General features: G+C 40.4%; 2 protein-coding genes across 2 annotated transcripts; one reads left to right on the forward strand and one right to left on the reverse strand.

The window, feature by feature from the left end:
• Nucleotides 1-569: 569 nt before the first annotated feature.
• On the forward strand, nt 570-27,574 carry LOC131206906 (tachykinin-like peptides receptor 86C). Its single transcript, XM_058199501.1, has 9 exons — nt 570-763; nt 3,275-3,420; nt 6,384-6,597; nt 15,957-16,091; nt 16,376-16,456; nt 21,355-21,505; nt 25,711-25,907; nt 25,984-26,117; nt 27,339-27,574. Exons 1-9 carry the CDS (start codon nt 570-572, stop codon nt 27,572-27,574), a joined length of 1,488 nt encoding a protein of 495 aa, XP_058055484.1.
• Nucleotides 7,780-18,431, reverse strand: LOC131206904 (phenoloxidase 2). The gene is made up of 6 exons (XM_058199500.1): nt 18,411-18,431; nt 14,039-14,351; nt 10,909-11,591; nt 10,397-10,836; nt 8,307-8,488; nt 7,780-8,228 (listed from the first exon to the last, which is right to left on the reverse strand). The coding sequence occupies exons 2-6, from the start codon at nt 14,334-14,336 to the stop codon at nt 7,780-7,782; spliced, it is 2,052 nt and encodes a 683-aa protein (XP_058055483.1). The 5' UTR covers nt 14,337-14,351; nt 18,411-18,431.
• Nucleotides 27,575-27,952: the final 378 nt, after the last annotated feature.

The following is a 27,952-nucleotide window of genomic DNA, read 5'->3' on the forward strand; positions in this document are numbered from 1 at the left end:
TAACGAGGCTGCCTGGGATGGTACAAAGTGTTATATTTCAAGAATAAAGTCGAAGATGCCGCAGGAAAGGTTTTCAGAGCCACTCCACTCCAATTCTAGGCACGATGTGGCTCAAGGAACTGTGGATGGTTGTGTTGGATTTTTTGTTTCAATAGACAGTTCTTGATTTTCGACCAGCTTCGTTTCTACTCAGTTTGATGCAGTACTCCAAGATAATGCTGTTGAAGAAAAGTCCCTCGTTCCAGCGATTCGGTTGGTTTAAGTGAATGTGACAGAGAAACGGTGACGGTGACAATGTTCGTGAGTGCAATGCAAAGCGATGTTCTCGTGGAGGGCACCGGAGCGACCACGGAGTTGTGTTTCGATCTACTATCAGTACACGTGCCGTGGATGTGATTTGTTGGTGTCGAGCAGCGAGCTGACCATTCTGCTTCAGTGTGCCCCCAGATGCTGCGGCGGAAGTTTGTTTAAGGTGCTCTTGATGAATGTTTCTGAGGTGCGCAAACGTGTTTCACGGGAAGTTTCGAAAAGTGTGAAAGTTAAACAGCGGATCCACCGCCACCACCACCATGAGTGAGTCCGTTGAGCTGGAGCGACTGATAAATTGCACCCAGGCGACCATTCATCGGTTTCCTTGGTCGACGGACTACAATACTACCGTCATCAGCGAGCTGAATCGAACGGAAGTGCTCGACGTGCTGGGAGAGATGATCACCAAAAGCCGAGGATACGTGCCAAAATCAGGCGACCTGATAACACTCAGGTGAGGCAGCGCGGGCTCGGATTGCTTAGGGAACGGACGGCCGAAGCGAATTTCGGTATCATATGCTTTGAGATAGGTACGGTGGGCGTATCCGAGCGCTGAATAATTTATTGGAAATTTTCCAAACAATGAGAGGAACCGGAGCGGTCTCCAGGTGGGCCCAATACAGCCTGTCAGAAAAATGACGAGAACTAATGTTTGCGGAAGGGATTGCGCTCCGTGTAATGTTTGTATAGTGTTACTACTCTTGATGGTGGATGAAGTGACGCGCAACGCAACCAACCACGTATGGCCATGCGAACCGCATAGTTGTCGCAAAGTCGCTTATGGAAAGGATTCATTACCCCAGAGAGATGAAATGAAAGATTAATTTATCGACGTATTGCACTTAAGGACTGGTTGATAGGATAAGAAACAGACGTATTTGTACTGTACTGGACACGATCATAAACTATGAAAATGGCTGTAATATCAAATGATAGAATGTGTGGCTGGAATGTGAGAAAAGAACATTCGTTTGATGCTGTTTCGCGAACTATTGCCTCTAGACAGCAGGATTTGTCGAATATTCTGAAAACTACTTTTTAACTGTTACAACATAAGTAAATGTGCACAATCAAACATTACAAAACAAATTTTGTCGTTTGTAAAGTGGCGAAAGGTCATTTTGGCGAAAGAGGTACCCTTGAAATTAATCCACTGCTTTCTGCAAGTTGCGCTCAGCATTAGTGTTCGTAGCTTAAACATTTGCAATGCAGCCTCATATTCAAAACTACGCTTTTGATGGAAATGAGATGGTGTGGAGATGGAGTGTGTTACGTTGCAAGGTTTCGTGTCCTGCCATTTGATAGTTTTTGTCGCTGCGAAATTGAAAATTGCATTTGGCAGTTGCGTTACTCACGAGTATGTAGTGAAAAAAGCCGTTCTGCGACAATGCACAAGTGTGGCGTATTCTGCGTAACACGCCGGACCGGTTTTCCTACTGTGCCCTGTAAACGACTGGTGGCACCCGGATGCTGCCATTCGTATTACGACCAACGGGAAGGTTCTGAGCGAAATGTATGCAGATTAGATCCTTTTTGCCATGCCACGCTAGGCTGGTGCGGTCTGATGGTGACTAATTGTGGCAGCTGGTGAAAGACACATCCATCCACTGTCCATCGCAACCGACATGTTAATGTTATGTCCAAAACAACCCGCATTGCTAAATGAACATTTGGAAATCGATTTGGATACTTTTACATGACTGTGCACGTCGAAGACGTGAGGACGTTTTTCCTGTGGGCGTTCTGGCGTTGGACCGTTCCCTACCAAAGAATGCATCCAGCGAATTGTGAAATGCCATGAGAGATAGTCCAAGATGCCAAGTTTACGAAAGGTATATAACTGCTTATTCAGTCACTCTTAAGAATGTTTATCCCAATTTTACAACAACCATTACCTTAATTAGCCAGGTTTAAGCCAGTCTGCAGAATAAAAAAGTGAGGCTTGGGTTGGTATATTTATTTGCTTGTTTATACAACTAGAAAAGTTTAAAAGAAGGTGCTGTGCACACACAAAAATATTTGGAGTATTAGTTATAGGCGATTGAAAACCGTCTTTGCACCAATATTTTTTTAATAGTTTTTTCATAGCCTTTAGCTCTCATTGAGAAAACCTGTGTCCCATTACATGAACACAAAATATTCCATTCACACGTGTAGCTTAGTTATGTTTTTCCAAACTTTTAATTAAAAATGTGGTTACCGTTCGTTTGTCGAAAATTCTACCACGTGAATGAATCTGCCACATTCCAAAGGATTGTGCATTAAAGAGGTGTTCCTTTGATTACTGTAATGACTCCTTAAAGCTGGGTTCATAGCATCGTTCCGAGCTGCGATTCCGATTTTGTATGGAAGGTTTTGTCGAAAGACAGTTGGTGAAAACAAAAAGGTTTGCCGCAAATCCATCGGGACAACCGGTGCACCATCTTGCAATAATATGTGTTGATATTTTTTTGCCATGCTGCTCCTGTTCTAATTTTACGAAACATTTGTCTAACATTTGTCAACTCTAATGCAAACACACGCTGTATGAATTGATGAATTGTAATATATTCATCATTTATTAGTATGACAGATGCGGTCTACAGCAGAGCCCAACAATAATCTGAGGAATGTTGGTAACGGTATTGATATTAATGTCTTGAAAAACCATGGGCTTAAGTTTCTGATGGAATATTGATTACTCCACCGAGACTTATAGACTTCCGTAAAAGTTGGGCATCTCTCCCATCCGTTTGATTTCTTCTGGAAGCCGCGGCTCATGAACAATTTGGCGTGACAAGCATGTAAGCTGTGTTGCCTACATGAAGAACGACGACACTGTCGTCAGCAACCGTTGCGAATTCTTTTACCCATCTTTGGAACCGCTGATGATTAAATTTGGATAGTTTTTTTTTCTCTAGGTGGTGGTTTCATCGGCCGGACGCTCTAACTCACAGTAACGCTTAGATTGTCTTTTTGTTTGCAGAGAGTTTATTACGGAGTGTCTGTTCCCGACTACAAAAAGCCCGTACGAGCTTCCCTGGCAGCTAAAGACCGCGTGGGGAGTGGTTTTCGGCGCGATGTTGTTGGTCGCCATCACTGGCAACAGCATTGTCCTTTGGATCGTGCTCGGTAAGTGGATTTCCCCGTTAATGGTTAGGTTTTTTTCCAATTTATATCAATGGTGTGTCAGGATTTTGGGACAGACAAGTAATTAGCCGACATCAATCTAAACACAGCTCATGTTTAGAAAGTTAATAATGTACATATACTATGCACGTAACGGAAATTTCGTGGAACACGTGAAAATGTGTTATTCGAAGCAACCTTAAAAGCAGCGGACCTAAGTGAATATATTTTTGAAAAATTTTGTTTTTTGAAACGACGAAATTTTACAAAAACATTTACATTGTTACCGTCGTTTCACTGCTGAAACGCTAGCTATTAATAAGACATCTGACATCGTCAATCCGATAAGATTTGGGAAGCTTTAACTGGTACAAAGTAATCTACAGACATTGTTGAACGTTGTTGAAACACAACACAACTCAGCTATGTATAATGAGAACGATGCCATTTCCAATCAATTCATTTTTATTTGCAATATACAAGCTAACGCAGACTTCCACATTCTCACATGGCCATGTTCACCAGAAAATTAAACGTAAAGGAGTAATCAAAATATCTGTTGGTGGCATGTCGCTGGAAGTCCTATAAATCAACAGAAGTTGCAGCTAATAAAGAGCCGGTGACAGACGTTGATTTCCAAGAACACTTAACGAAAATACAGGGTTTGTTTTGTCATTTGATTGAACCTTCCATCGTGTTTCCGCCAGTCACGAAAGGTCTCGTATTGGAGAAATAGACCAGACCGTGTAGCGGCTCGGGTTAACCGTGTAGCGGTTAGCTTGTAGATAATTTGCCAAATTGAATTACACCTATTGATAATTGCGACGCGATAATGCAAACGCATAGGTGATTCAATAGACGATTAATAATAACGATTAATTTATAACCAATAGACGATTCACTACATGATTAATACTCGAAGGAATGATTATATCGTAGAATACGCTTATGTATTAGCAGTTGTTAGTAGTTAGCAGTCTCCGAAACCATTTGGGTGTTACTTTCTTGTGACTAAATCGAGTTTTTTTCATCAGGTTCAAGATTGAAGGTCGATTAAGGCATTTGATTACATTATCCACACATCAAAGCACATGCCTGAAAGCATATTTGAGGCATTGCTGAACGCCATGGCATGGGTAACATGGCGTTTTTATTTGAAAACTGGATACTTTCATAAATCGGACGAAAAAGAAAAGAGTAGACAAACAATGTTTAAGATGTTTCAAGTTATGTTACTTAAAAAAATGCTGTTTAGCACTATCGTATCTATCATACAGCACTGATAGTTAACATTTGTCTTTATAATTTTAGCTTTGCCAATTAAGTCTTACATTTGTCGGTGTTCGAGCACAACTCGGCTAATTCATGTATTCGACAAAAGAAACGATGCAACAAACGCTTCTTTTCTAGAATGAATTACTTATTCCGGTACTATAATACACTTTAAAGCTACGATTAAAAGCAAGTCAATTAGCAATTTGTTTTCAAACAATTCGTCAGTAAATTAGGTTGCCGGCAACAAAATTGGGTCAATGCAGAGATACAATAAGGTTAGATTATTTTGAACACAGGATGCTAATGAAAAATTGATGAAGGATCTACCATAATTGATATTAATGGGGAAAATCCGTTAACCTTTGCACATTGAAAAGGCTAGCAATGAATTTTATCTTGCAACCATTGATGTACAATGTTCATAAAAAACTAAACTAAAAAGTAAAAGTGAACAGATTAATTTCTCAAGGAACGGGCTTTGTTGTATTTATATCAAGTATATTATGTATCATTAAAAAACGAATTCAATGCTACATACTTAAAAGGCGAAGAGTATTTATTATTTACGCAACAACCGCTGAGCGGTCCTAGCAAAACTCTTCTCTTCTCTTCTCTTCTTCTTCTTAAACTCTCTTAAAACATATTTCAAGAGGTTTAAAGTTTAGCATCCATAAAGTTTTTTGACACAGCAAAAAGTTTGAAGCATTGGTTTGTACCGTATTCATCATTCGTAAATCATCATAAATTGCAAATGTGTTATTTTAAAGTAAACTGTACGAGAATATTATATGTTTATATGTATTACATCTATTCATTTAAACTTTATGATTCACGTGTGAAATTAATCAATGTTCATCTAATTGACAAATGTGTCTCTATATATTCATAAGAACTGCAAGTGCAATAATAGTCGATTCCCATGCATCACGGTGGTTAAATCTGGTGTTAACACATCGTTTCGGGTTGTTTGGCCAATAAACGCGCCGAGAGTTGGATGGCGCATTTTTTAACAAAAGGCTACTCTGCAAACATGTTTCATTAGCTATAAAAAAGTTAGATAGAAACGAAAACTGGTAAAAAAGGCGACGTTGATAGGTGGGTATGTTTTGTCAAATTTATTTCCACTTGACAGAGTCACGTTCCACGCATTGCTGTAAAAACCCTCGAAATGTTCAAAAACATAAGGTACGTAGGAGCACTTTCCCGAAATACGTTCATACTGTGCTTTAAAACGAGCAAAAACCTTCAGTGCAGCACACATGATGTTTTTTTTCGTATTCAATGTTGGCAAGAAACCTTTTTAAGCCCACTAAAGTGCAGTGGAAAATTTTGTTTTTGCCCTTGGCTGCTGTACACTTTCATACTGCATCCTGGAAAAGGTCATATGCACTTTGAATATTGTGCTGGTGAAACGAACGAACAAAAAAGGATTCGAATATAGTGCTGCTAGCCGTAGGATTTGAATACAGCGGCGTTTTGCCTCGAAGTGCGTGGCAAGACAATATTAGTAAACGTGCGTCGCAGTTAGCATGCATTACTTGTTTGGATCGATTTAAGCGGGGTACGTGCTTTTTAATAACCTACGAACCTTTATTCAAATTACATTGTGTATAAGTATTTAAGTAAGCCCCGTTATTATCAGCAGTACATTGTTATTTTATTTATGCGTATTTGCGTTCACATTCTTCCAGCTCATCGCCGAATGCGCACTGTTACCAACTACTTTCTTCTGAATTTAAGTGTCGCAGACCTGCTGATGTCTTCGTTGAATTGCTCCTTCAACTTCATCTTTATGCTCAATTCCGACTGGCCTTTTGGATCAGTTTACTGCACGATAAACAACTTCATGGCAAACATGTCCGTCGCATCGTCCGTGTTTACACTTGTGGCAATATCGTTCGATCGGTAAGTAAAATTTATCAAAATGATAATATTATATAAATTATCATTCAATCATTCAATCACTTATCACACGATAATACCAGCATGACGAATTACTTGGAAACATTTTTGGTAGTTGAAATCATGACCAGTTTTACTTAATAAAACGGTTCACTAAACGGAACCCAGAAACTTGTTACATGCATCCTGCTAAAAGAAAACTTTCCTTTTGCGGATACTGCTTCTCGTTCTAAAAAAGGTACTTCAATAAGCAGAACTCGGTAATTCAATTTTAATCTTGCTATGTAAAAGTTTGGCCAAGTTTTTTTTTAATACGATGACATTTGTAGATGAACTTATGTTCGCCACTGCATACCTTTCTTCGCTTGAAAAATTTCAATAAGTTGGGACAGATTGGACTCGTTCCCCAAGGATCGCTGCAAATGCAATTTGAAAGTTAACAAAACTAATAATCAAACTTGTGAGGACGAAATTTTCGAGATCATTTTTCCTCCACAATGTTTAGGTGTTGAGTTATCAATGTGAATGTTTTTTATGTTTATTTTTTGAAATGCGAAAGATTCGGCGCTATTTATTGAAACTACTTATGTATAGGATAGTCCTCCTTGTGTTTGGAATTTAAACTACCGATTTCTTGACTTGAACGTCAAACACGTTGAAGGATGAATGAATGAGAATGAGCTTAGACGCCAAACTTAACTGTGAAAATAGTAACGATTTAGTAAAACCTTTGACATTTATGAAACGGGTCGCTATGCGCTTGCCGAAAATTGGGTAATATTAAAAACTTATTTCCAAAGTGGTGAGTCTTCAACTCAAACTGTACGTAATTTAAAAAACTCATTTCCAGCTCGGTGCTTATGTTAATTAGCAGAATTCTCGTATTTGGGGCTCGGAAATCTCACATGCCGTGCAAGAGAAGCCAATGCACCCACAAAGAATGACTGTTATTACTTATTATACAAATGAAATTAACAAATTAAATTAAATTAAATAGGACCGTCATTTTGATAAGTATATGCTTTTGGATTTCATCTTTCATGCAGTCGAGGCACTTTATTGTTGGATGGTTCAATTTGATCTTTACTTTACTATGCTTTTCAAAAATTACCAATCGACTTGAGGCTTGTTTGAGTAGTATATGTTTTTATTAAAAGTTTAGTTGTGATCCGGTTGTGATCCGAATCAACCGGTTCGGTTGACTGTTCGATCGTTATGCACAATCATGATCGACTGAACGGCCATGTTGGGCGTGAGGAAGGTTGCCAACCGGTCCACGCCACTACGGGCTGCCCGATCGAACGGATAGCCCATAGCTTTACGGTCTGGGTAGTAGCGGTCGCGGACGCCACAGTACGAAGCGGCATCATTGCACGTGCCCACCAAGTTCTGTATGACCCGATCCTCCTCATAGTTGGACACCATGATGAACAGGTCGGCCGGCAGCCCCTCCGGTAGTCCTTTGGGGATGAGCATGTGCGCTGGCCATCCGCAGCCACAAAAGTTGAACTCTGCCTCCTCCGGCGTATCGGCTTGCGGGCGATTCTGGTCCAAGTTTCGGAAAGTACGCTCAAAGGGAATGGTAACAGTAGACTCCTTCGACCGGCGTCTAATCCTATTAGATCCGGGGCGCACTGTAACATAAAATCACATCCTCTCTGTTGTCTAAAACCTTGTTGACCAAGAAGGAGCTTTCTTTTCGCCTTACTTACACGCCACTAGGAATTTGTCCAGTTCGATCATAAACAAACGCTGATCCCGGAACACCATCGGCGTGCCACGTTCGTCATTTTTGGGGGCGAGGAAAATTCGCACGAATGCCATTCGCTGAGCGTCGGAATCGTTTTCGATCATGATGGTGTAGACGAACGGCGAATGCTGCAAGTGCGTGAATCTGAAGGTGAAATAACACAACATAGAACACTTTCGATTCATTGATTGCCAAAAACTATGTACATTCGAGAGAAATCGTGAGACGAAAGTTTGGTGGCTCTTTCCAATAATCAGTCTCTTTTTCTATCAACTTGTCAAAGTGTACCGTGATGTTACTAAATTGGTCCCTTGCAATCCAACAAACGCTTAGCTTGAACTCCGTGCGATAGGCGCATCGTGGGCCGTTTGTTCCGTTTTGTGATTATATAATAATTAAAATGGAAAACTTCCTCACTGAAGATGTCTTCGGATCACTCTAAATTACTTTTCTAACTAAATTCTCTACTGCGTCTTCGCACTGGCACCATTTCTATGGGCCAGGGGAACATCGAGCCTTTCGAGGCCTTTTGCATCGCAAAGTTGGTGAACAACTTCGGTACGAACTTCCGCTCTGCCGGAAATAACTTCATCGTGGTCTTTTCCTTTGCCGATCAGAGGGTAATTGGAGGATCGCTAAGAACAATGTGTTATGTACGTACGAGTTACAATATGCGTATGAGTGAGCTTCGGTTTTCTAGAGGAATTTAACCCATTATTAAAGTTTTTGCAGGCTGCTGCTGTAGTATTCCCAGTGTAGTGTATTCGCACGATAGAATATAACTTTCCTAGCAGCATACAGCCATACTTGGCATTCAATATGATAATTAATTGTTTTCTACTGTCAAGCAATTTATTGTGTAATTTATAGTTACGAATAAGCACATCCTACGGAGTGTGGATTTGTCTCCCGTGTTTCTGTCCCAAATACGCTTCTGACTTCTATAAATTAGCGAATGGGGAATGCTTCAGAAACAGTTCTTAAATTGTTTCTCATAAAGGAGCTTTACTGTATAATGGCTAGCTGAAACTGTATAATGGCGAGGCTATGGGTATTTTTTGCTGCGATGCTCAACAAAACTTTGGAAAACTTTTGATCGGTGATAATGTTTGTAATGCACAGTATCGATCCATAAAGAGACAACTAATTTCCGTGTTTACCGATGTTGAAAAAACGAAACATGTAAAAAGATCTGCAGGAAAAATTGTCACCTCCGACAGCTTCCGTTTTTCATCAGGAAATGAGATAATTGATAATGGCGAGCCAATGGGTTCCATTTGTCGTCGTGTTATTGAAATACCGACTCGGCGGCAACAAGTGTTAAAGCCGTTGTCACCAAGGTTTACCGCCCTTGTACATGTTGAGGCGTAACGAAGGATGTTATGGGATTTTCCAGTTGCATGTAACGCACGCAACGACATGTCAATCCAATCAAAAAGCAATTAAGCAAATGTTACGGAGTCATGTTCTGTGCCGGTTGATTTTAGCGCACGATTTCATTTGTTGATGCACGTCGATTCAACAAAAAAGCTGATGTTCGAATTGGCCTGTAATAATAGTAATCATAATCAAATAATGGATGCTGGCAAACTTCACACTGCTACCATTCACTTCAATTCAATTTGGAACCCTTTCATATTCAATTATACGCCACCTGACAATACATCATTGTATCACTCGGAAACACTTTGCGTTCATGACTTTTCATTCGTCATAAAATATTAAATTTCACTAGAAAACTATTTGTATATGAAAGAACCCGTTTTGTGATTAAATTTGGCTTGTGTGTGTTTGGCTTGTGGATAGGAAAAAACCGGAATCACACTTTGCTACACCGGAATCTAATATTTAGGTGGCACAACACAACGGGACGCAATGTCACTCGCAACACATTCAGTGCAATACGAGGTGGAAGTTTATTTTTTTCCAGTTTCTCCCGAAATGGAACGAAAACCGTGTCACGCTGCCAGCCGGATGACAAGCGGATGTAAGACTTGGAAGAAAAGTCGATGTTGGCAAATGTTACGCTGCAAACAGTGAACGTTTACCTACCGAGCGAAAACGTTGCCTCGCGGTACGAAATCCATTCCGCGCGACAGATCCACGTCCGACTGCTGCCAGAAGGTCTGGAACGTGTTCGCTGGACCGTCCTCCGGCTGCACCGTGATGTCGGTGATGGACATACCGTCGAAAGTGAGCTGAGACCGTGTGTACGGCGTTAGTTTGTTTTTGTGCTCCTGAAAAATGTCGTCGATATACGAGTGCCAGCGATAGAAGACGGGATCTCGCATAGCCGTCGCCACATCACCCATCACCCCGAACGACTCCAGGTGCCGATGGTCAGGATCGTGGGCGTAGGAAATGAAGACGTGTCCCATGTTGTGCATATCGCCATACAACTGCCGGTTCGGCGAAAGGGTGGACGACTCGATGATGTTGCCAAGAAGGTCGATGCCCTTCTCTTCGTCGAGCGGTATGCGGTTGCCGGATTCCTGTGGCAGATGCGTCCAATTAGAATGGCTTGGTAAACACGCTGGTCACGATAGCGATTTGGTGATGCTTACATCAACAACGAATCCCTGATGGATTGCCTCGTAGATGCGGTCAATCCAGCGCTCCAAATCGGCTACGTCTTGTTTGATCTGATCCGCTTCGCGGTTCAAATCCTTCAGCACACTCGCGTCAATGCGTCCCGGCCAGGCCCGGCTCGCCACGAGCGAGTCTAGCTTCGGGTAGTACCCTTCGGCTATCGGTTCGCGCAGATTGTTTAGCCGCTTGACGCGCTGCAGCCGATTGCTGAAGCGCTCGAAATTGTAACGGCCCACCAGTTGCTGGTGCATGTAGTAGAACAGCTCTCCCCGGCGGTCCTTATCTACGATGGCTCGGTTGGACGCATCAAACGGATACACCAGATGCCAGTGCCAGTGGTGCAGGTTGACACCGATGTCCTCGCGGAAGTACCACAGGCGATGTTCCTCGTCCAAATCGGAAGCGGTGTAGTCCTTTGGGATTACGATCGGCATACGCATGCCTTCCGGCACCACGGTGGCTTCTTCTCGTATCTGAGAGAACACCTTTGAGTCGACGTACTTGTCCGGGAAGATCTCGATAATCGTCGGCAGATCGAGGTCATGCGTATCCTTCCGATGAAGCAGCGCAACCGACAGCGCATAGTTGAACAGGTACGGGTTGATGCGGTCGCGTGCGAAAACGGCACAACTCTGCAGATCCTCCACGTTGCGCATTCCTAAAACAGTCCGTGGGTGAATTGAAAATATAATGCTGCTTGAAATACTCAGTTTTCAACATTAGTATGCCACACGGAACGAAATCACTGTTCAATAAACCATAAACCAAATAATAAAGAAATGCATCTTAATTGTTTCGTAATGACGTTTTTGCTAATAGATGGTAAAGATGAACAACTGGAACACACACGTTTTACTATAAACATTCTACCTTATTGTTCGGTAAAAGTATAGATTAGTTTCAGCAACCTCAACATTACCTAAAAATATAATTGAAAAAAATAATAAGCAACATTAAGAGCGCGTGGGGAGGGATTATTAATTTCAGAAAAAAAGTTTGTTAGGTGGCCTAGTTTCCCATTAGCTAAAAAGTCTTATGACAACAAATCTAAACGCGGCATTTAATTACATCCCCAAGCAAGTGTCCCGATACCACCAAGTTTCACTTGTTTTTGCCGCGACAGCATTGTGGAACAAATATTGGTCACTTTCATCTGATTGGAAAATTTAACACCACTTTCAAGGTGAAGTTTATGGCGCCATTTGCGCCAGTGTTAATGGGAGCAAAATTCGATGGAGTATAAATGGCCTCTGTTACTTGATGAAAAATAAATTACTTATCGTCTTCGAACTCCGAGCGAACAACTCAGCGAGTCGTCCTTATGTCAACACTTCGTGGGAAGATGCTTCTTTTTGTTTCTCTTAAGTAGCTTATCGCATTTCGTGCACAAAAAATGAACACGCAAAAAGCACAAATTGAATAATTTCTCAACTTCAACAAGTGACAGGGCGCCTCCAGCATGACCCGGCCATGCCGGGCTCTGTTGATTTGATTTTGGGCAACCCCTCACCAAGCCAAATGCAGTCTTCATTTGCACCGAGGGCCGCGAAGAAGTACGACACGTTGGGAAGGAAGCAATGCGGTATTCGTAGGTGATGTATGCGAAGAAAGAGCAGATGAAATGTGTGGTGGAACAACGAAGACATTTGCTGACGATATTCGTACCTGGAACTTTGGCGTCTAGGCTTTTATCGTAATTGATTTTCGGCGGCGAAGCAAAACACAGTCAAAAATAAGGTCAAACAGATTACGCGCAAGGTGAAATGGTGACACCAGAGCAAGATACATTATCTATGGGTGTTTCCAAATACTTCAGTTAAAGCGGCGGATTAGTCAAAAGTTAGATTGAAGTTCCACCATTTCAATTTCTTGCCAAATTTGTCGGTCTCAAAAGATCCGCCGCACCAAACATATTTCTTTCTCGTGATTACGCATTCGTCAGAAGTGAAGCTTATCTACTCTTCTATACGTAGAAAAAATGTACTTCCTTTCAAATAAACGAACCAATCGCAATGAAGCAATCGATTCACAGGTTGCGATTCAATTATGGAAAAATCGAAGCTGTGATTACATATGCGTATGTTACGCTCAATGTGACATTTCTGACGCCCCGTGAATAATGATAGAAGGTCATAAGTGGGTCGAGCAATTCATTTCCTTCTTTTGTATCGATCATGCTGAACCTATCCGGTGAAAAAGGTAATTGCAACTGAAAGTCATTTACCTCCCGCTGTGCTGGTTTGCATACATTACAGTGGCTTCTGGATACCAGTAGTTACAGCGAGGACAGCGTTTGTTTTGGCTCAGAGAAAAGAATGAAGTGTTCATGAGGAAGAGAGTTTTGGATCAGTGCCAATGGTGCTCGGCGGGAACACCATTCGTCGGTGACTGCAACGCATTCGGGGTAATCTTGATAAATAGAAAGACGTCGATTGACAACAACACAAGGGTCTGAGGAAAATCAATTGTAGCATGGAACGATCGTTCGAAGCTGCATAAATTATCAGCCTTTCCTACCCGATTGTTGTGACACTAGCTCAGGACAGGACACCAGCTTCGCTAGAGTGGCGAGGGCTTTTATTAAATTTTCAGTGTTATGTGATCGATTTGAATGGATTGCCTCGACGCGAAGTAGCCTAAAGCACATTCAGTACCACGGGAATATTGAATAATTACTTTTTGGGCCATTAAGACGTCCAGATTGCATACGGTGGGCTTTCACATAGTTGAAATGGAAGGCGTACCATACAGCCACGTATCACACCGTTTCGAAGCACAAAGGCTGTTGTGTAACGAAAATGTATTTAAATACTTTCAAACACATTTGCAAGCGACGAACTAAGACGATGAGACACGTATGTTTACTAGGGTCCTGCACTGACTAATAACACTAAAGGGAGTTACGCGTGACTTAATTGAATTCAACAACGAGTTCTTGATAACATGATGCTACTGGCCAACTTGTTTTCATTTCTCATCCATTGCTTTCACGATTTGCACAGTTCCAGCACCATTTTCAACAGGGACGGTACGGTAAATTGGTACGGGTTTGTCGGTTACCAAATATTTAAAAAACGTATAATTTCGTGAATATCCAATACTTGCCCATGAAGATGTCAATCAAGCGTGCGGCGATTTTTCGGTGGCGTGGAATAAAGAGCGAGAACTGCTCTTGGCGCCCGAGCGACATCGGTATACGCAGATCGGGCAGTGCGATACTACGCACGGTGACCCTCTCCTCGGCGTTTTCACCAAACCGATTCTGGATTTCGGACCCGATCGGGCGATACCGGTCCGTGAGGTAATTGTCCGGCACATCGAAAACTACGCGTCCCTTGCCCATAAACACTGGCTCGCGAGGACGGTCCAGCAGAAGTAGCAAATGTTTCTTATCGAACACCATTGTCACCGACGACGTCTGAAGACCGCTTTAAGAATACTCAAAAGAAGCTAAACGGAGGCAGATTTACTTGCACAACAAAAGTCACACTTGAGCTCCCCGCATGATATGGCGAGGCATTCGGAGAAAGTAACGGTTTTTATAGTGGCTGCTGGCATCCTTAGGGGCCCACAGACTTGCACTCTGGGAGCACCATGACACGCAGCGTAACCTCAAAATAAGTGATAATAAAGTCTTTTGGGGCAATAGCTCCTTATCGGCACTTGAAACACGTCCGCAGATCGGGCACGATGGTAGTTTGTGGCCCGGCTGAAGTTCATTAACATCTTTGTGGTGGGCGATGCTGACGGTTTGTGACCGCAGGGCAGCTCTCAGCAGATTCCCACAACATCAATCCAACATTGCATAGGTCATGGTTAGCGTGTGCCGCTCGGTTGCTTACTTTTCTTGTGCTGGGTTTAGTGAGTGTTTTGAAGGACCGAAATATCTCATTTCAAGCATCGTATTGTCAGACAAAATATCTGAGGGTTAGGGGTCACTATGTGGTTAGGCTAGTCCGGTGTCACAACGAGGCATAGATTTATCAGCACGTTTGCAACACCCTAGCTCGCCCCCGGCCTGTCGGAACTTTCGCCAAGGCGGATTGGCGTCGCGGCATCTACTCGTTCTTCGTCTGCTGGGTTCTTACGACGTCATGCTATTCCGAAGATTGGAAAACTGATAACCCGGATGATGAAGGAGGTTTGTTTGTTGGCATGATTGATTTTTTTTCTACTATCATACCATTTTTTTGAAGTTTCTTTTCGCACTCTACGCACATTGCGGTGATTGAAATGCGACCAAAATATTTGATTCGTTTTCTTCTGGTTGAGCGACTTTTGAGTGAATTTATTCGAAGTTGGCAGGGCACTATCGTATATTGTTGTGGCACATTTTCCAACATCAAAGTTTATCAGGATTCCGGCGTTCTGGATTTGATTGATATTTATTAATACATCTTGCCTGCTGGAACTCGATAGATCGCCAAACTTTGTATTTGTATGTTCGATTCAGTTCGACTTATTGGTTCATATAAGTTTGTTGGCTAAAATAATACAACCAACTCGGCAAGAGTTGTGAACAGAAATTGATCGACTTTCATCTTTCTGCAGGACTCCCATCAAAAGCCATTCTGTAAAATTGAAAAAAAAAACAATACTAAGAAAATGGAATAATCCAAAGCCATGGTTTAATGCGAAAGATGAAAGTGCGAAAGTGTTTGCGAAACGATCAATTCTCACAAATACTCCGAAAAATAATGAAATATTATACGTCACTGGTGTCGTGTGGAGTTGCAGAAATGGCCACCAAAGCGACGTGTTTCGATGATGATGTTATGGAGCAATGTTCCAAAGCATCGGGAATAGGACGGTTGAATTTAATACCGAAATTGACCTGGCGCTGCTAGGCAAGTTCGGAACGTATGTGGTAGTCCATGTGTAGCTCATTCATAACATTCACAGTTGTGTTCATGAATTAGATGAGTGACGAAAATAATTAAAATTAATTGCAATATTCCCGCAGAAAAGCTTTATTACGCTTCGCAATCTAATATCACTAGTTTCATGATTTGTTGTCTTTCAGATACATAGCAATAGTTCACCCACTGCGCCATCGCACGTCTCGTAAGAAAGCTCGAATCTTTCTATTAATAATCTGGGCGTTGAGTTGTGTTCTGGCGGCACCGTGCCTCATGTACTCCACTGTGATGACCAAGCGGTAAGTGTGACTTTTCTCTAGATGGCTGTCGATGCGACATAAATGTAACTAGGGAGTTTTATATTACTTAAGAGTTGAGTCGGATCTAGCCATAATTTGATAAACTATTAGTAAACTTACACATTTATTTAATGCTCCCTTTGTTTGAAATGATGGTTTGGTATTGCTAAAACAGTAGTTTTCAGCTTGAGTTAATATTTTCTAAAACAAAATTATGACGTTACGGTGTGTGTAATGGCGCTCTCGTTTATTTGTAACTATACAATAAGTTAACGTTTTTGCAGGTACAACAATGGTAAAACGCGGACTGTGTGTTACATGCTCTGGCCAGATGGGCGGTACCCAACATCGATGGCAGATTACATGTGAGTTTTACTATTTTTATAATCACTAAACTATCAGACGTGTATATGTACGTGGTTGGTAACTTTTCAAGGATGGCCGTGAAGACTAGCTACAGATGTGCCATATGCATGTAACACATACAGTGGTAATTTGTCACAAAGTTCTAATACTGAGAATTTGTTAGCTAAATAGCAAACGAGTAAATGGTAGCTAAATAGGTTTTTATACGACAGAAAGAAGCAAAGCTAAAACCTAAATCGCTAGCATCATTAACCGACAAGTGTTCCTTTTTTCTTAAGAGGAGAAAACCTAATCTCTGAGGTTACAAACTGAATTAACGTTTTTTTGAAATTGTTGTGTGTTTCAACTTTATTTTTTTTAAAGCGAATGTTGTACGTAAAAGTTTTGAAGCTGTGTAATATAAGAGAACTAGCGGAAACTTCACAAACGAGCAGTTGAAAGAAATTTTATGTAACAGCATCTCTCTTACTCAATTTTAATTTTAATTAATAAACTTGTAATGCAATTGTGGCAATTTGTATTGTTCAGCCTTATCGTATAGGTTGGTGACTTTATTTATGGAATCAATCCGGCTTTAACAAAGAACAACTAACATTTGTTTTTTTTTAATTTAAACAATTGGGAAATAATCAATTATTGAGAACTTAAAACCAACAAACATTACAGATAATAATCAACTTTTGCATTGAAGGGCTTGCGTTCCAAGGGCTATGAATAATAGGAAATCAATGGTATTACTATATGTGCACCGTGAGAAACGTAACGTAAACATTCTGAAACGAAAGAAACACCGAAATGACCCTGAATCTAAATTTCTGTTCCCAAACTATGACATTATTGCCAAAACTTCAACGTATGTCTATTGACCAATGAGAACTTTCACAACTATGACGCAAGTGTAATCGCTGGTCATAATTGAATTGTGCGCTGCCTAGTTTAACATAACATGCCCAACATCAGAAGTTTACTGAACAACCAGCATTAGTTTAATTACAACCTGGTACTCCTGCGAAAGTTGAATACAACATTCCCTTGGAAATACTATCTCCTTCACCTGTCGTCGTACACGCTCCTAAGTTGTGAGTTGCAAATGTATAGTTAATTCTGCAACAATCCATTAATCAGCAATTAACTTCTGGGCATATTTGGGCAACTCAAATAGCCCCAATGTAAAATTCATGGTTTCATTTATATCTACTCCGCAACCAATGTATGTTTGTTTACTTTGGCTACTTTTTTTAGATAAAAATGCGAATGAGAAAAGACCCACGGTATGCTGCTCCAGATGGAGCAGATAACATAATTCAGTCGGATAATTGAATAAGCAGGTTAGGTTTCCTTTCTTTCACATTGCCGGTCAATGAAGATCTCGATGATTTATGCCAAAGAATGGGCAGCATTATTCCAACAATATGAATTATTCCTTGGGCGCTGTAATTTGGTTTCGGTTCGGTAGCAGTTGTAGGAAATCCAATTTCTGACTATATCAAATAAAATGAATCCGAAGGTTTACGTAATTCTATAGCTGGGAATGTTAGGAGAGCGAGAAAATTATTTTTCAAACGACCAAATATGGAAGGTAACATTGTTTGAAATTGACCATAAGAGATGTACTTTTGAGATACCTTTAATTGAAGATGAAAAAAATGTGTAATGGTCGTAAGATTCCCAAACAGCTTCAGGCATCTTACAGCCAGCTCTATAATAAATCAGGAACGCTTGTTTGCATATTTTCCATAATACCCGTTAAATAAAATGTGAGTATGCCAAAAGTTTTTCTCAAAATAAGGAATACTATCAATAAACCACCGTTACACTAAAAGTTATCTTCCTCGATGTGCTTTTTAAACTTTCTGTTTCTCGTAACATAGAGAAAAATATAAATGATGGGCACTTCAAAAGCACACAAAAACATGTGAATGATATCGAAATGAAGTTGGTGAACGCCAACGCCAATCCAATCTGCAGACTACAGTTAGCTCTGATAACCTATGTTGATAGCCAAACCTAGTCAACTTTGGAATTCGTGTGGCTTCAGTACTTGCCCATCTTGCATAGAGAAATATTATGACAGATAATCCAATTTTGGCTTGCAACTCGACAGCATAGCAATGATGTTCACCATGGCCACAGTCCCGCTGTCGTCCGCCGTCTAGCAGAAGAACCGGATGGTTTTGGAATAGAAAAGCAAACGATCGTGGAACGAAACGTCGACCAACATCAAGGACATCGCTATTTTCTGAACCCAATCAACAAATTTTCAAATTGTGCTGTGAGTGGTGCTGGAGAAAACCGTTCTATATTCTACAGCAACTAGGCCTATGGACTGTACCCAAAATATGAAACAAGCCAAACAAGTCTGCTTGCGTAGAGTTTGTTGCGGTCATCTGGTTCATCGGGAAGTTAGCCCAATGAACGGGATCATTGCTTTGAGCAGAGTATTTGCATCTACACTGCCAGAGAAAGTTTACAAAGTCGTGATGATGGTTTCTTAGCAGTGAGCAGTAGAAAGAAGAGAAGTTCGAATCGTCTACTCCTGTGATAACTACTTTGGTCACTTTGAAAGTTCAAGACGAACCATGACAACCATTGCTAACCTTCTGGGCAAGCCTCTTTATGTGGTTTATATTTGCTAAACGAAATTTATATTTCATTAAATTTCATCTTTCACGCGAAATTAACAAACAAGTCGCTGTCGCCCTGTCTGGGTTCTGGTTTGTTATTTCTTAATTACTTGTGCCAGCTGAAAAAAATATACCATTTCCGTATAATTTTAAAATTAAACAATCGGTTGAAGAAGATTGAATATAAACACGCTTTTCTACATTGGGGTTCACGCTTTTCTACGCCGTGGGGATGCTTGAAAGAATAATTCAATAAAGGTAGAAATGAATGAAAACATCGTAATGAATACATTCCAGAAAACCTGCGGGTTTTTTCAAGTTCCATATGTGGATTGGTTCCACAATTAATTATTTTGTGTTGGGGTTGGTTGCCAAGGCAGTTCGAGTGCCGTATTTGTGTGATGGGTAAGCCGATTAACGGAACCTATATCAGAATAACGAATGACTTTTTCATAACCGATGCAAATATGAGAAGTGATCGATTGAGAGAGAACGAGAGTGAGAGAGAGAGAGAGAGACAGAAAGGGCGGTGGGGGGAAAGCCCATGAGCAGGAAACTAAAGGTTGACAGAACGAGAAAGTAGAAGACAAACAAAAGCGAAAGGGATAAATTCCTATTTGAAATTATCGTGCCTAAATTAATCCTTTTGCACACATCCTTGCATTTACACATATGTTTTTATATGCTTCATCACATGCGTTTATTATATTTATTAATGTGTATTTCACTGAGGTCTTTAGTTAAGCAAATTACGTAGTACATCTACCATTGTTTTCAATTGAATTGCTTACAACTCCCTGCCGGTGTTTGAGGTCGGTTCCATCTTAATTAAAGAAAACATATTCAAATTTCAAGATACAATGTATTTATTGATTCATTTTGTAATGGATTTGTTGCTATTACACAGTTGCACAGCAAGTTTTGGCTTTTTGTATTACATTCTACCGAAGGTGCCAACGTAGAAAATTCTCCGACCATGGAAGACTAGTTGAGGAATCCTTTTTATGATTGATTTATGACCAACTGTACGTTAATTAAGGTTAAGTTGTTAATTCAAACTACTTGTTTCCCTGATGCGATTGAATCCTTGGTTGCGCTAACGTCTAGCGCTGCGGAATAATATCGGGATCATTGGAGGAAAGTTGAAATAAATTGAATAAACGTTGATTGTGTGAAAAAACATTACGATTGCTAACGTATAAAACAATGCTAAAACTAACCACATCCACCTTCGGATTCTGAATAAATCGCACATCAACGTTTTTGCTTCCGACGGACGAGTTATACTGAAACATTGCCATAGTATTAAATTGAATAATTGTCGCAAGAAGTTACGGCACTAATTTTAAAACCAACTGTATGTAACATCTGGCCCGGTGGCTTGCCGGAAGGAAAATGTGCAAATGAAACGAGTTAATTAAAAATCGTCTCAACTGAAAAATGGAAACTTGCCAAAAGGCAGCTTCGCTTTGCAGCGCATTGGAGCGCTGAGAGGAATGGCACAAGTTATTTTATATACGCTCTCGTAAAGATTCCATCCATCAATGTTTATGATAAAGTTCTTCCGATTTTAGAATTTTAGTTTTTTTTCTTTTTGATCGATGGTAGATGTCAATCAAACATATTTTAAACAGTGGATAAAATGTTGTTAACAATAGAATTTTATACCAAATGTTTCTACCATCTTTAGTACAATATGATTTGCGATAAGCAATGTGAAAGAAAAAGTGATTATCAAACAAATTTTTGGACTCTATACGTTAAGGTATTAGGTGAGTTTTTATTTAAACTCATCTTATGTAGTGATTTACAATTTACCGACATTAATGTTTTCTTGTAATTATCAAAAGTTTTATTGAGTACCACAAAACCAGACAGTTAGTATTCAACAAGCATACTCGGTATTAAATTTCATGTTAGTTTTTAACTTCATAACGTGTATCGATGGCCAATAAAGCAACACGTTGAAACCTTTATGGCGTGCAAATTGCTTTAGCGAATCCAGTCTAGTCAAGGGGTATTGAAAACTTCGTTTGCTACATACCTGGAACGTTTCCACATCTCACGGTATTCGTTAGGGACGATTTAATAGCTGCCAAGAGGCCAAGAGGACCGAATCGAGACACACGTTCATCATTCTTGTCGTCCGTCGGGAATTGGCGGAACCAATTAGGAGTATGGAACTTTCGTGAAATAACTCAATTAGTGGGCGCGTGTCCGGTGAACGTGTACACTTAAATGGCATTTGCTCCACTTATCTCATCCATCGTCAGCTACAACCTGGTGTTCCTGATACTCACTTACGGGATTCCGATGCTGATCATGATCGTGTGCTATTCGCTGATGGGTCGAGAGCTATGGGGCAGCCGATCGATAGGGGAACACACCGAGCGGCAACTGGAATCGATGAAATCGAAGAAAAAGGTAAGTGCGATGACTCAGATTGTTTTATTTATACAGCTGGTTCCGCTAAAGGTAAAAACAGTGGCAGACACGTTTTACCTTTCCTCGGCTCTAATTAAATTTCGGCGAATTTTGTGTTTAGTCTACTGTTGAACCGTTTTCAAATTGTGAATCGCTTGCTATAAACTCTTAAAACGAATGTACCAGTGACCTTCTTCGGAAAAAAAACCTTAAATGAAAAAGGAAGTACAGAACGTATAAAGGGTGAAAAGAAAAGGAGAAGCAAGGCAGAAGCAATAAATTTAAAAAATTTCAACCCTAAGTGTTTTTGCTGCAAAGTTTAGAGTCTATTCCAAAAAGAGATGTTGTGCTTCTTAATAATTTTCGAAACTTGCATTACAAATGCTCGTGCTTTAACTTCAAAATTTGAGCACGCTCGTTCGAACTTCTAAAAGTTCGAAGCTGCGTTGTTCTTGTTGCTGGTTATTGTTGTTCTGCTTTTGTTCCTTATATTTTCGACGCTTCCGCTAGAATTAAGTGCGGTCCCTATTTGCCTTGAGCGCAAGATATATTTGGCGCTATTAAGATTAATCCTGTTGGTGTTGGTGGCTTTGTCTCGCCAATTTTACTGTGCAACTTTTTCACAATAGCCGTGCAGTAACCCGGTGTGTGTGCTCATTTGCACATTTACCTTCTAATACATTTTACAGGTGAATATAAATTTCACATTGCAAAGCGTGAATCATATTGCTAAACTCATTTTACAACCATGCCATCACAGTCTTTTAAATTTATATTTTTCATTATTGAATGATGCTTCAAGAAAGTTACCCAACGTTCATGCATTACAAGCTATTTCTGATATATCTGAGGTTGGGGTTTTCCGAAATCTGTTGTTCGAAATTCGAAAATCAAAAAAAGTTGTATAATGGTAGCGAAAAGCAAGCACCTAATAACGTTGACCAATATTCCTAGATAGAAGGGCTCTAGCAGTACTTCTGCATTTTCTTTTTCAAGAGAATACAACCAAGTACACGAAATACTCGACTTTCGTTAGAGATCCCACAAGTGTCCAAAATGGTTGTCTAGAGAAGTAAATCCTTTTATTCAAATTACCCTGAGACTCTGAGATCCCCGGGGACACAACGTTGTTGACCACGAATTAATCAATTGCTTACTCCATCGAATGGTGCAAGAAGAAACACCTGATGTGAATTCAATAGGCAGTTTCGCAGAAGCAATTGATAGCGTTTCTGCTCTTGTTGTAACTTTTAGTAGGAGCTTTGATGGTATTGTGGAATAAATGTTGCTCGACGAGAGGCATGCGGGCTACACACCACAGGTTGTCTGCCAAACTTCCTGTTTTACATCTTGCATTTACGAGAACAACTTGAACGATAGATTTTGGTATGAATGGGTAGGCCTTTTAGTAAATAAACAACCTGCTGGACTAAACAGATATGCCGGACTTATGGGGGCCAATCGCTTACCATCGAAAGGCCCTCCATAGTACATAAGCACTTGGATGAATCCCATGTCACGAAACTGTTTAAGTGGAAGGTAAAAGGGTACGGGTGATTGGTTTTATTTTCAATGGAGTATTTCTAGATCGAGGCGATTCTACTCGACATCAACACTTCAAAAAGCAGCAATTTTGACGATGTCGAACACTAGAAATCACTTCAGGAAAATTGAAGTATAATCTTTCTGGCTCTGCTCAGCTCTACTGACTATAGAAGGGTGCTAATAGTGTGACATAATTATACAGTATTGTTTGAGAGGTCTAAAGTTTGTTATGATCCTGTCGGTTATCGTGTTGCCTAGCTAATATAAGCGTATAGTCGCGATAAACGATTATATATTGTATCAAATACATGCACAATTTGTTCTTAACAACAGGTTGACAAAAGAAGCCATCTGCAGTTTTTGTTTTCAAACGTTTTAAAGACACAGTTAAATTTACATATTTTTCCTAAGTTTTCTTTTCATTAAGCAAAAGTAAATATTCTCTGGGTCAAATGATAAACGTCCCAAAATATTATCACTACGATAACGTTTTAATATGAAACTGTTGTAACCTTGCACGTAATTAGTCGAACTTGTAAAGTAACTTTGGTAGGTTGGTTACAATATCTACCTATCAACCTTTATTGTAGTAAGTAACACAGCACGTCTGTTCAGCACGCTTGCTTATGATCGACTGACTGCTCGACTGTCTTCTCACTCTTGACAGCTCCATTGTCAATGGTCCACGACAGAAACACATTAAGAGATTATACTATTAATGTTTGATTCGACGGAATTTTTGCATACGGCGAATGGGACAATCCGTAGTGTAGTTTTTTTCAAAACTTATCGTTTCTATCTTTACGCTGCATTTATGTATGATACATGCTGTTCATCGCTACGCATTTTCTCTGTTTTATATGCAGGACAAATTCTCTTGAGACTGTTGCTATCATTGAGCGGCGCAGTATCGTAAACTAAAATTTGACCCAACCTAGTAACTTTCTTTCGGGGTAGTAACTTCCAAACATGACCACCTTTTTCCCATATTGTGTGCAGCGTAGAGGAAAAATTTTTTGTTGAATGTTGGATAAATGTTTTCATCTAGCATGAAGAAATTCGTATTTCTGACCAATTCTTGCACAACTTCAATCATGGCAAGCGTAAAGTTCTGTACATTCGTTAACCCTCATATTGTATCAGGCACATAAGGTTTACCTTCCATAAGTTGAATAATATGTCCCCGAATCCCTAATCCCATTACTTAAGATATAAATAGTCTGACGAACCTTTTTTACTGATTTATGCAAGTTGCTTTTTCCTACTTAATTGAGATGCTTTTTTGGGCAGAATACGATGAATACGACGAAATACGAGTTTCAGGTAGTGATGGTAAAGCTTCCTGAAGATTTGCTTATTGGTTTTACAAAAGTGTGAATGTAAAAATGGGAATCGATTACTTTTGCCAAGAAATTTAGAAAGACTTATAATCCCTTTTTAACATTGTAACTGCGTTCGAATAGATACAAAACACCAAAAACGACCTGAGGATTAAATAAGTATATTATTGGAAACGCAATGGAAATTTGGTGCTACGGAGTATTCTGAAACTCTCAGTCAAAGGACTGAATACTTTGGAAGATATCTTTTTTAACAAGAAATGAATGAAACATGACAAATCTTCGGACATTCGCATGCGACGTTTCAAATATGTTCAAACAGGTTCTAAAAGACATCCATTGGCAATACAGCAAACACGTTATTAGTTTGGTATGAGGCATGTTCTTTCACTATGACGATAGCAGATGATAACCACGCGACGCTTTTTTTCTGGCAGAGTAAGTGGCATTTTTATTGTTAGTTCTCCCGTTGGTTCATTGGTGGCTATGGTTCATTGGTTTGGCATGAAAATTAGTCCCGCTTAAACTGGCAATTACCGGGGTACATGTGTGGCTGGAGTACTTCTATGCCATCCTCCAGGAAAACCTCCCATCAGTACAACCACCCTCCGGTAGGTAGTCCAGTTCAGCAGGTTTTAGCCTTAGCACATTTTTCCCACACCGAGATCGTGACATGCCTTTAAAATACTGTCGCACGGACATAAATTCAGTAGTTCCCTGTGTAGTTCTTTACATAAAGTCACTCATATTCCTAATACTTTGCCTGGACGACATTCAGGCGGGAATACTAACCTCTGGAAATGGCACAAGCAGCATAGAAATTCTGCTGTCATGTGTTTTATCTTTAAGACTGGGAAATTTGCATTCCTTCACGCGAGCTTATGGAGGAAACTGTAAGGGAAACGTCAACGCATTATTTTGCAAATTGGTTGACGAAATGGAAAATACTTCACCACCGGGGAAATGGGAATGTGGCCTCTGCCAACCGGAAGCCATAGCTTCGTTCCTTTGTTCCAGTGGGAATAAGTAGTGTCGTCGTACTTTGTTGGACAATTCTGATGCTTGTTTGAGCAACATTTGTGTTCGAGCTGACGTAATATTTTTGATACGGCCAACGGTATTGTGGAAGCCTTCTGCTTCTATTTATTATTTACCGTTAAAGTGGAGATTGTCTCTGAAACATTCGTTTCATCAGAGGTTCTTCTCCCAAAAGTGATATATTTGTTGGCGAAAAGTTATTTCTACCAGTCAGAAAAATGTGCCTATAAACACAAACTGAGTCTCTCAGTACTTTCATGCCCTCTTTTCGTTACTCAATAGGTAGTCCGAATGTTCATCATTGTCGTTACAATATTCGCCATCTGCTGGCTACCATATCATTTGTTCTTCGTGTACGCGTATCACAACAATCAAATGACTTCCTCCAGTTACGTGCAGCAATTGTACTTGGGCTTCTACTGGCTCGCGATGTCAAACGCGATGGTCAATCCTATCATTTACTACTGGATGAACGGTCGGTAGGTATTCTTCGGTCGATGTAGCTCGTTAATGTTATTGAAATGCAAATCATGTTTTTCTCCGTTTCTCCCGAAGGTTCAGGGTGTACTTCCAGGAAATTATCTGCTTCTGCTGTTTGCAGTTCATCAATTCACGGATGCCCGATGGTGTGCCACAGGGTGTGCTGTTGAACAAGAATTCCAATTCCGAGCTTGGGCGATATCGTTCGTGTAAGTTGATGAAAATTTAAATCAATGATCTGAACAACACATCTGAACAATAGGTAACCGGTTGGTTGTTTGTATGGTTTTGAAATATGCTGTACCCGAAATAACTACTTACAAATCACTTACTACAGTACAGTAATCACTTACTACAGTATTCAAAAGTACAGATTCGCTATGATAATATGTTATGCACTTATGGAGAATCCACCGAATGAACCCATTTCGATGTTTTTTTTTTCAAGGAATAAACTGGACGGCTCCACTGTTTGTTGCAAATTTAAAATATCATGGTGGTAGAACAACCACGAGCAGTGGACAGTTGAACGCTTTAAGACAGAGAAACGATGGGTATTATGTTATGAACCTTCTTCAAACTGAACCATCCTGCGTTCTCAGATTGAAGATGTGTCGAAGCAAAACAGTGCCGCAACTTGAATCGGGATACCCCTTGGGCTATGGAATTTCTAGCAAGGGTTTGAATCATATCTTGCTCTGCAATCCTGTAAGCCGATCCAGTGGATATGTTCAAAGGTAGTCAGCAAAATGTATTGCAAATAGATTATTTGTATCGTATCCAATAAATTTTATCAATCTGTGAAGAACAGGTAGCATTTTTTCGGAGATGTTGTTATTATTTTATTACATTCGGAAGTAGTCATAACTCTTAACACAAAATCTTGTTTGTTAAACATATTTGTTGCGCTTTACTTTTGTAGGTTTCTTCAAAAAACAGATTGTAGGCTAGATTTACTTTCCAGTGGGCGCTGCCTTGCCTATGGCAGGAATATCAGAATCTTTCTGTTTTTATATTTTTCACTTCTGAGTTGACCAATCGATCGACGGGTGGCGTAAAAACCAGAACCACATCATTAATCATTCCGAACAGGATGTAACATGGGTTGTGTAACTTAAAGGCTGAACGAAGCCTTAATATCGAAGGCAAGTACCTTGGAAACCGCAAAAACCGTAGGCAACCAGCCTGTTGGAAATTTCTTGTGAAACTCCTTCGAACGCCTTAGAAAAATTCTATGCTTTTCAACTGTAGTAAATTACGGCCCGGTCCGTTCCTCTCAGATTAGAAAAACTGTAGTAAGTAATGCGAAAACTGTGTGTTGTCGGAAGTGATACTTTTTTTCTTTACATTTATTGTTCGATGTTAGGATTCTTACATTTGTTATCAAATCATATTGAATCGAAAAATGCACCTTTTCCGCTGCCATGCAGATCGCCAGCGGTCCGTGTCGGTGCGATGGCGTCCACAAAGTACTGAAGAGTACCGAATGCGAACTGGGATGCCTCGTCCGGCCCATTTGAGTGTAAACGTGATAGAGAATGCGGCCAACGGTGACAAGCAAGCGACCACGGACATTGCCGAACTGCAGACTATCAACTTCTTGCACCTGAATCACAACTCGAGCGAGCTGAAACATAGCTCCTCGAACAGCCACGAATTCTCCTGACATCCACAGTACGACTAATAGGCCGTCGAAGGGTTATTGTGGAATGGTTCGATCAATCAACGGGTGGCCATGCTTGACAGCAGATGGGTCTACCGATGTGGACTACCTGGCCCAACCAAATGTACAGGAACCTGGTAAGTCCATTGATGTTACGCACCAGCGGTTTCGAGGACCGGAAGCGTGATTTTCGGAATTAAGTTCCCCTGTTGGTGGTGACGAAACTCTCGGTGATCCAATCAACTGCCATCGATGTTCTGACGCCACAAATGGTTCGTAGTTTTTGCGTTCCGCTTGTCAAAGTGTCCCGCAAAAACTGTTTGGCGGACCGCACATATTTTACACAGGCATGGTTAGCCGTAGTATGCAAAAGTCCTTGTC

Source organism: Anopheles bellator, chromosome 2 (assembly GCF_943735745.2).
Source record: "Anopheles bellator chromosome 2, idAnoBellAS_SP24_06.2, whole genome shotgun sequence".
Classification (NCBI taxonomy): Eukaryota; Metazoa; Arthropoda; class Insecta; order Diptera; family Culicidae; genus Anopheles; species Anopheles bellator.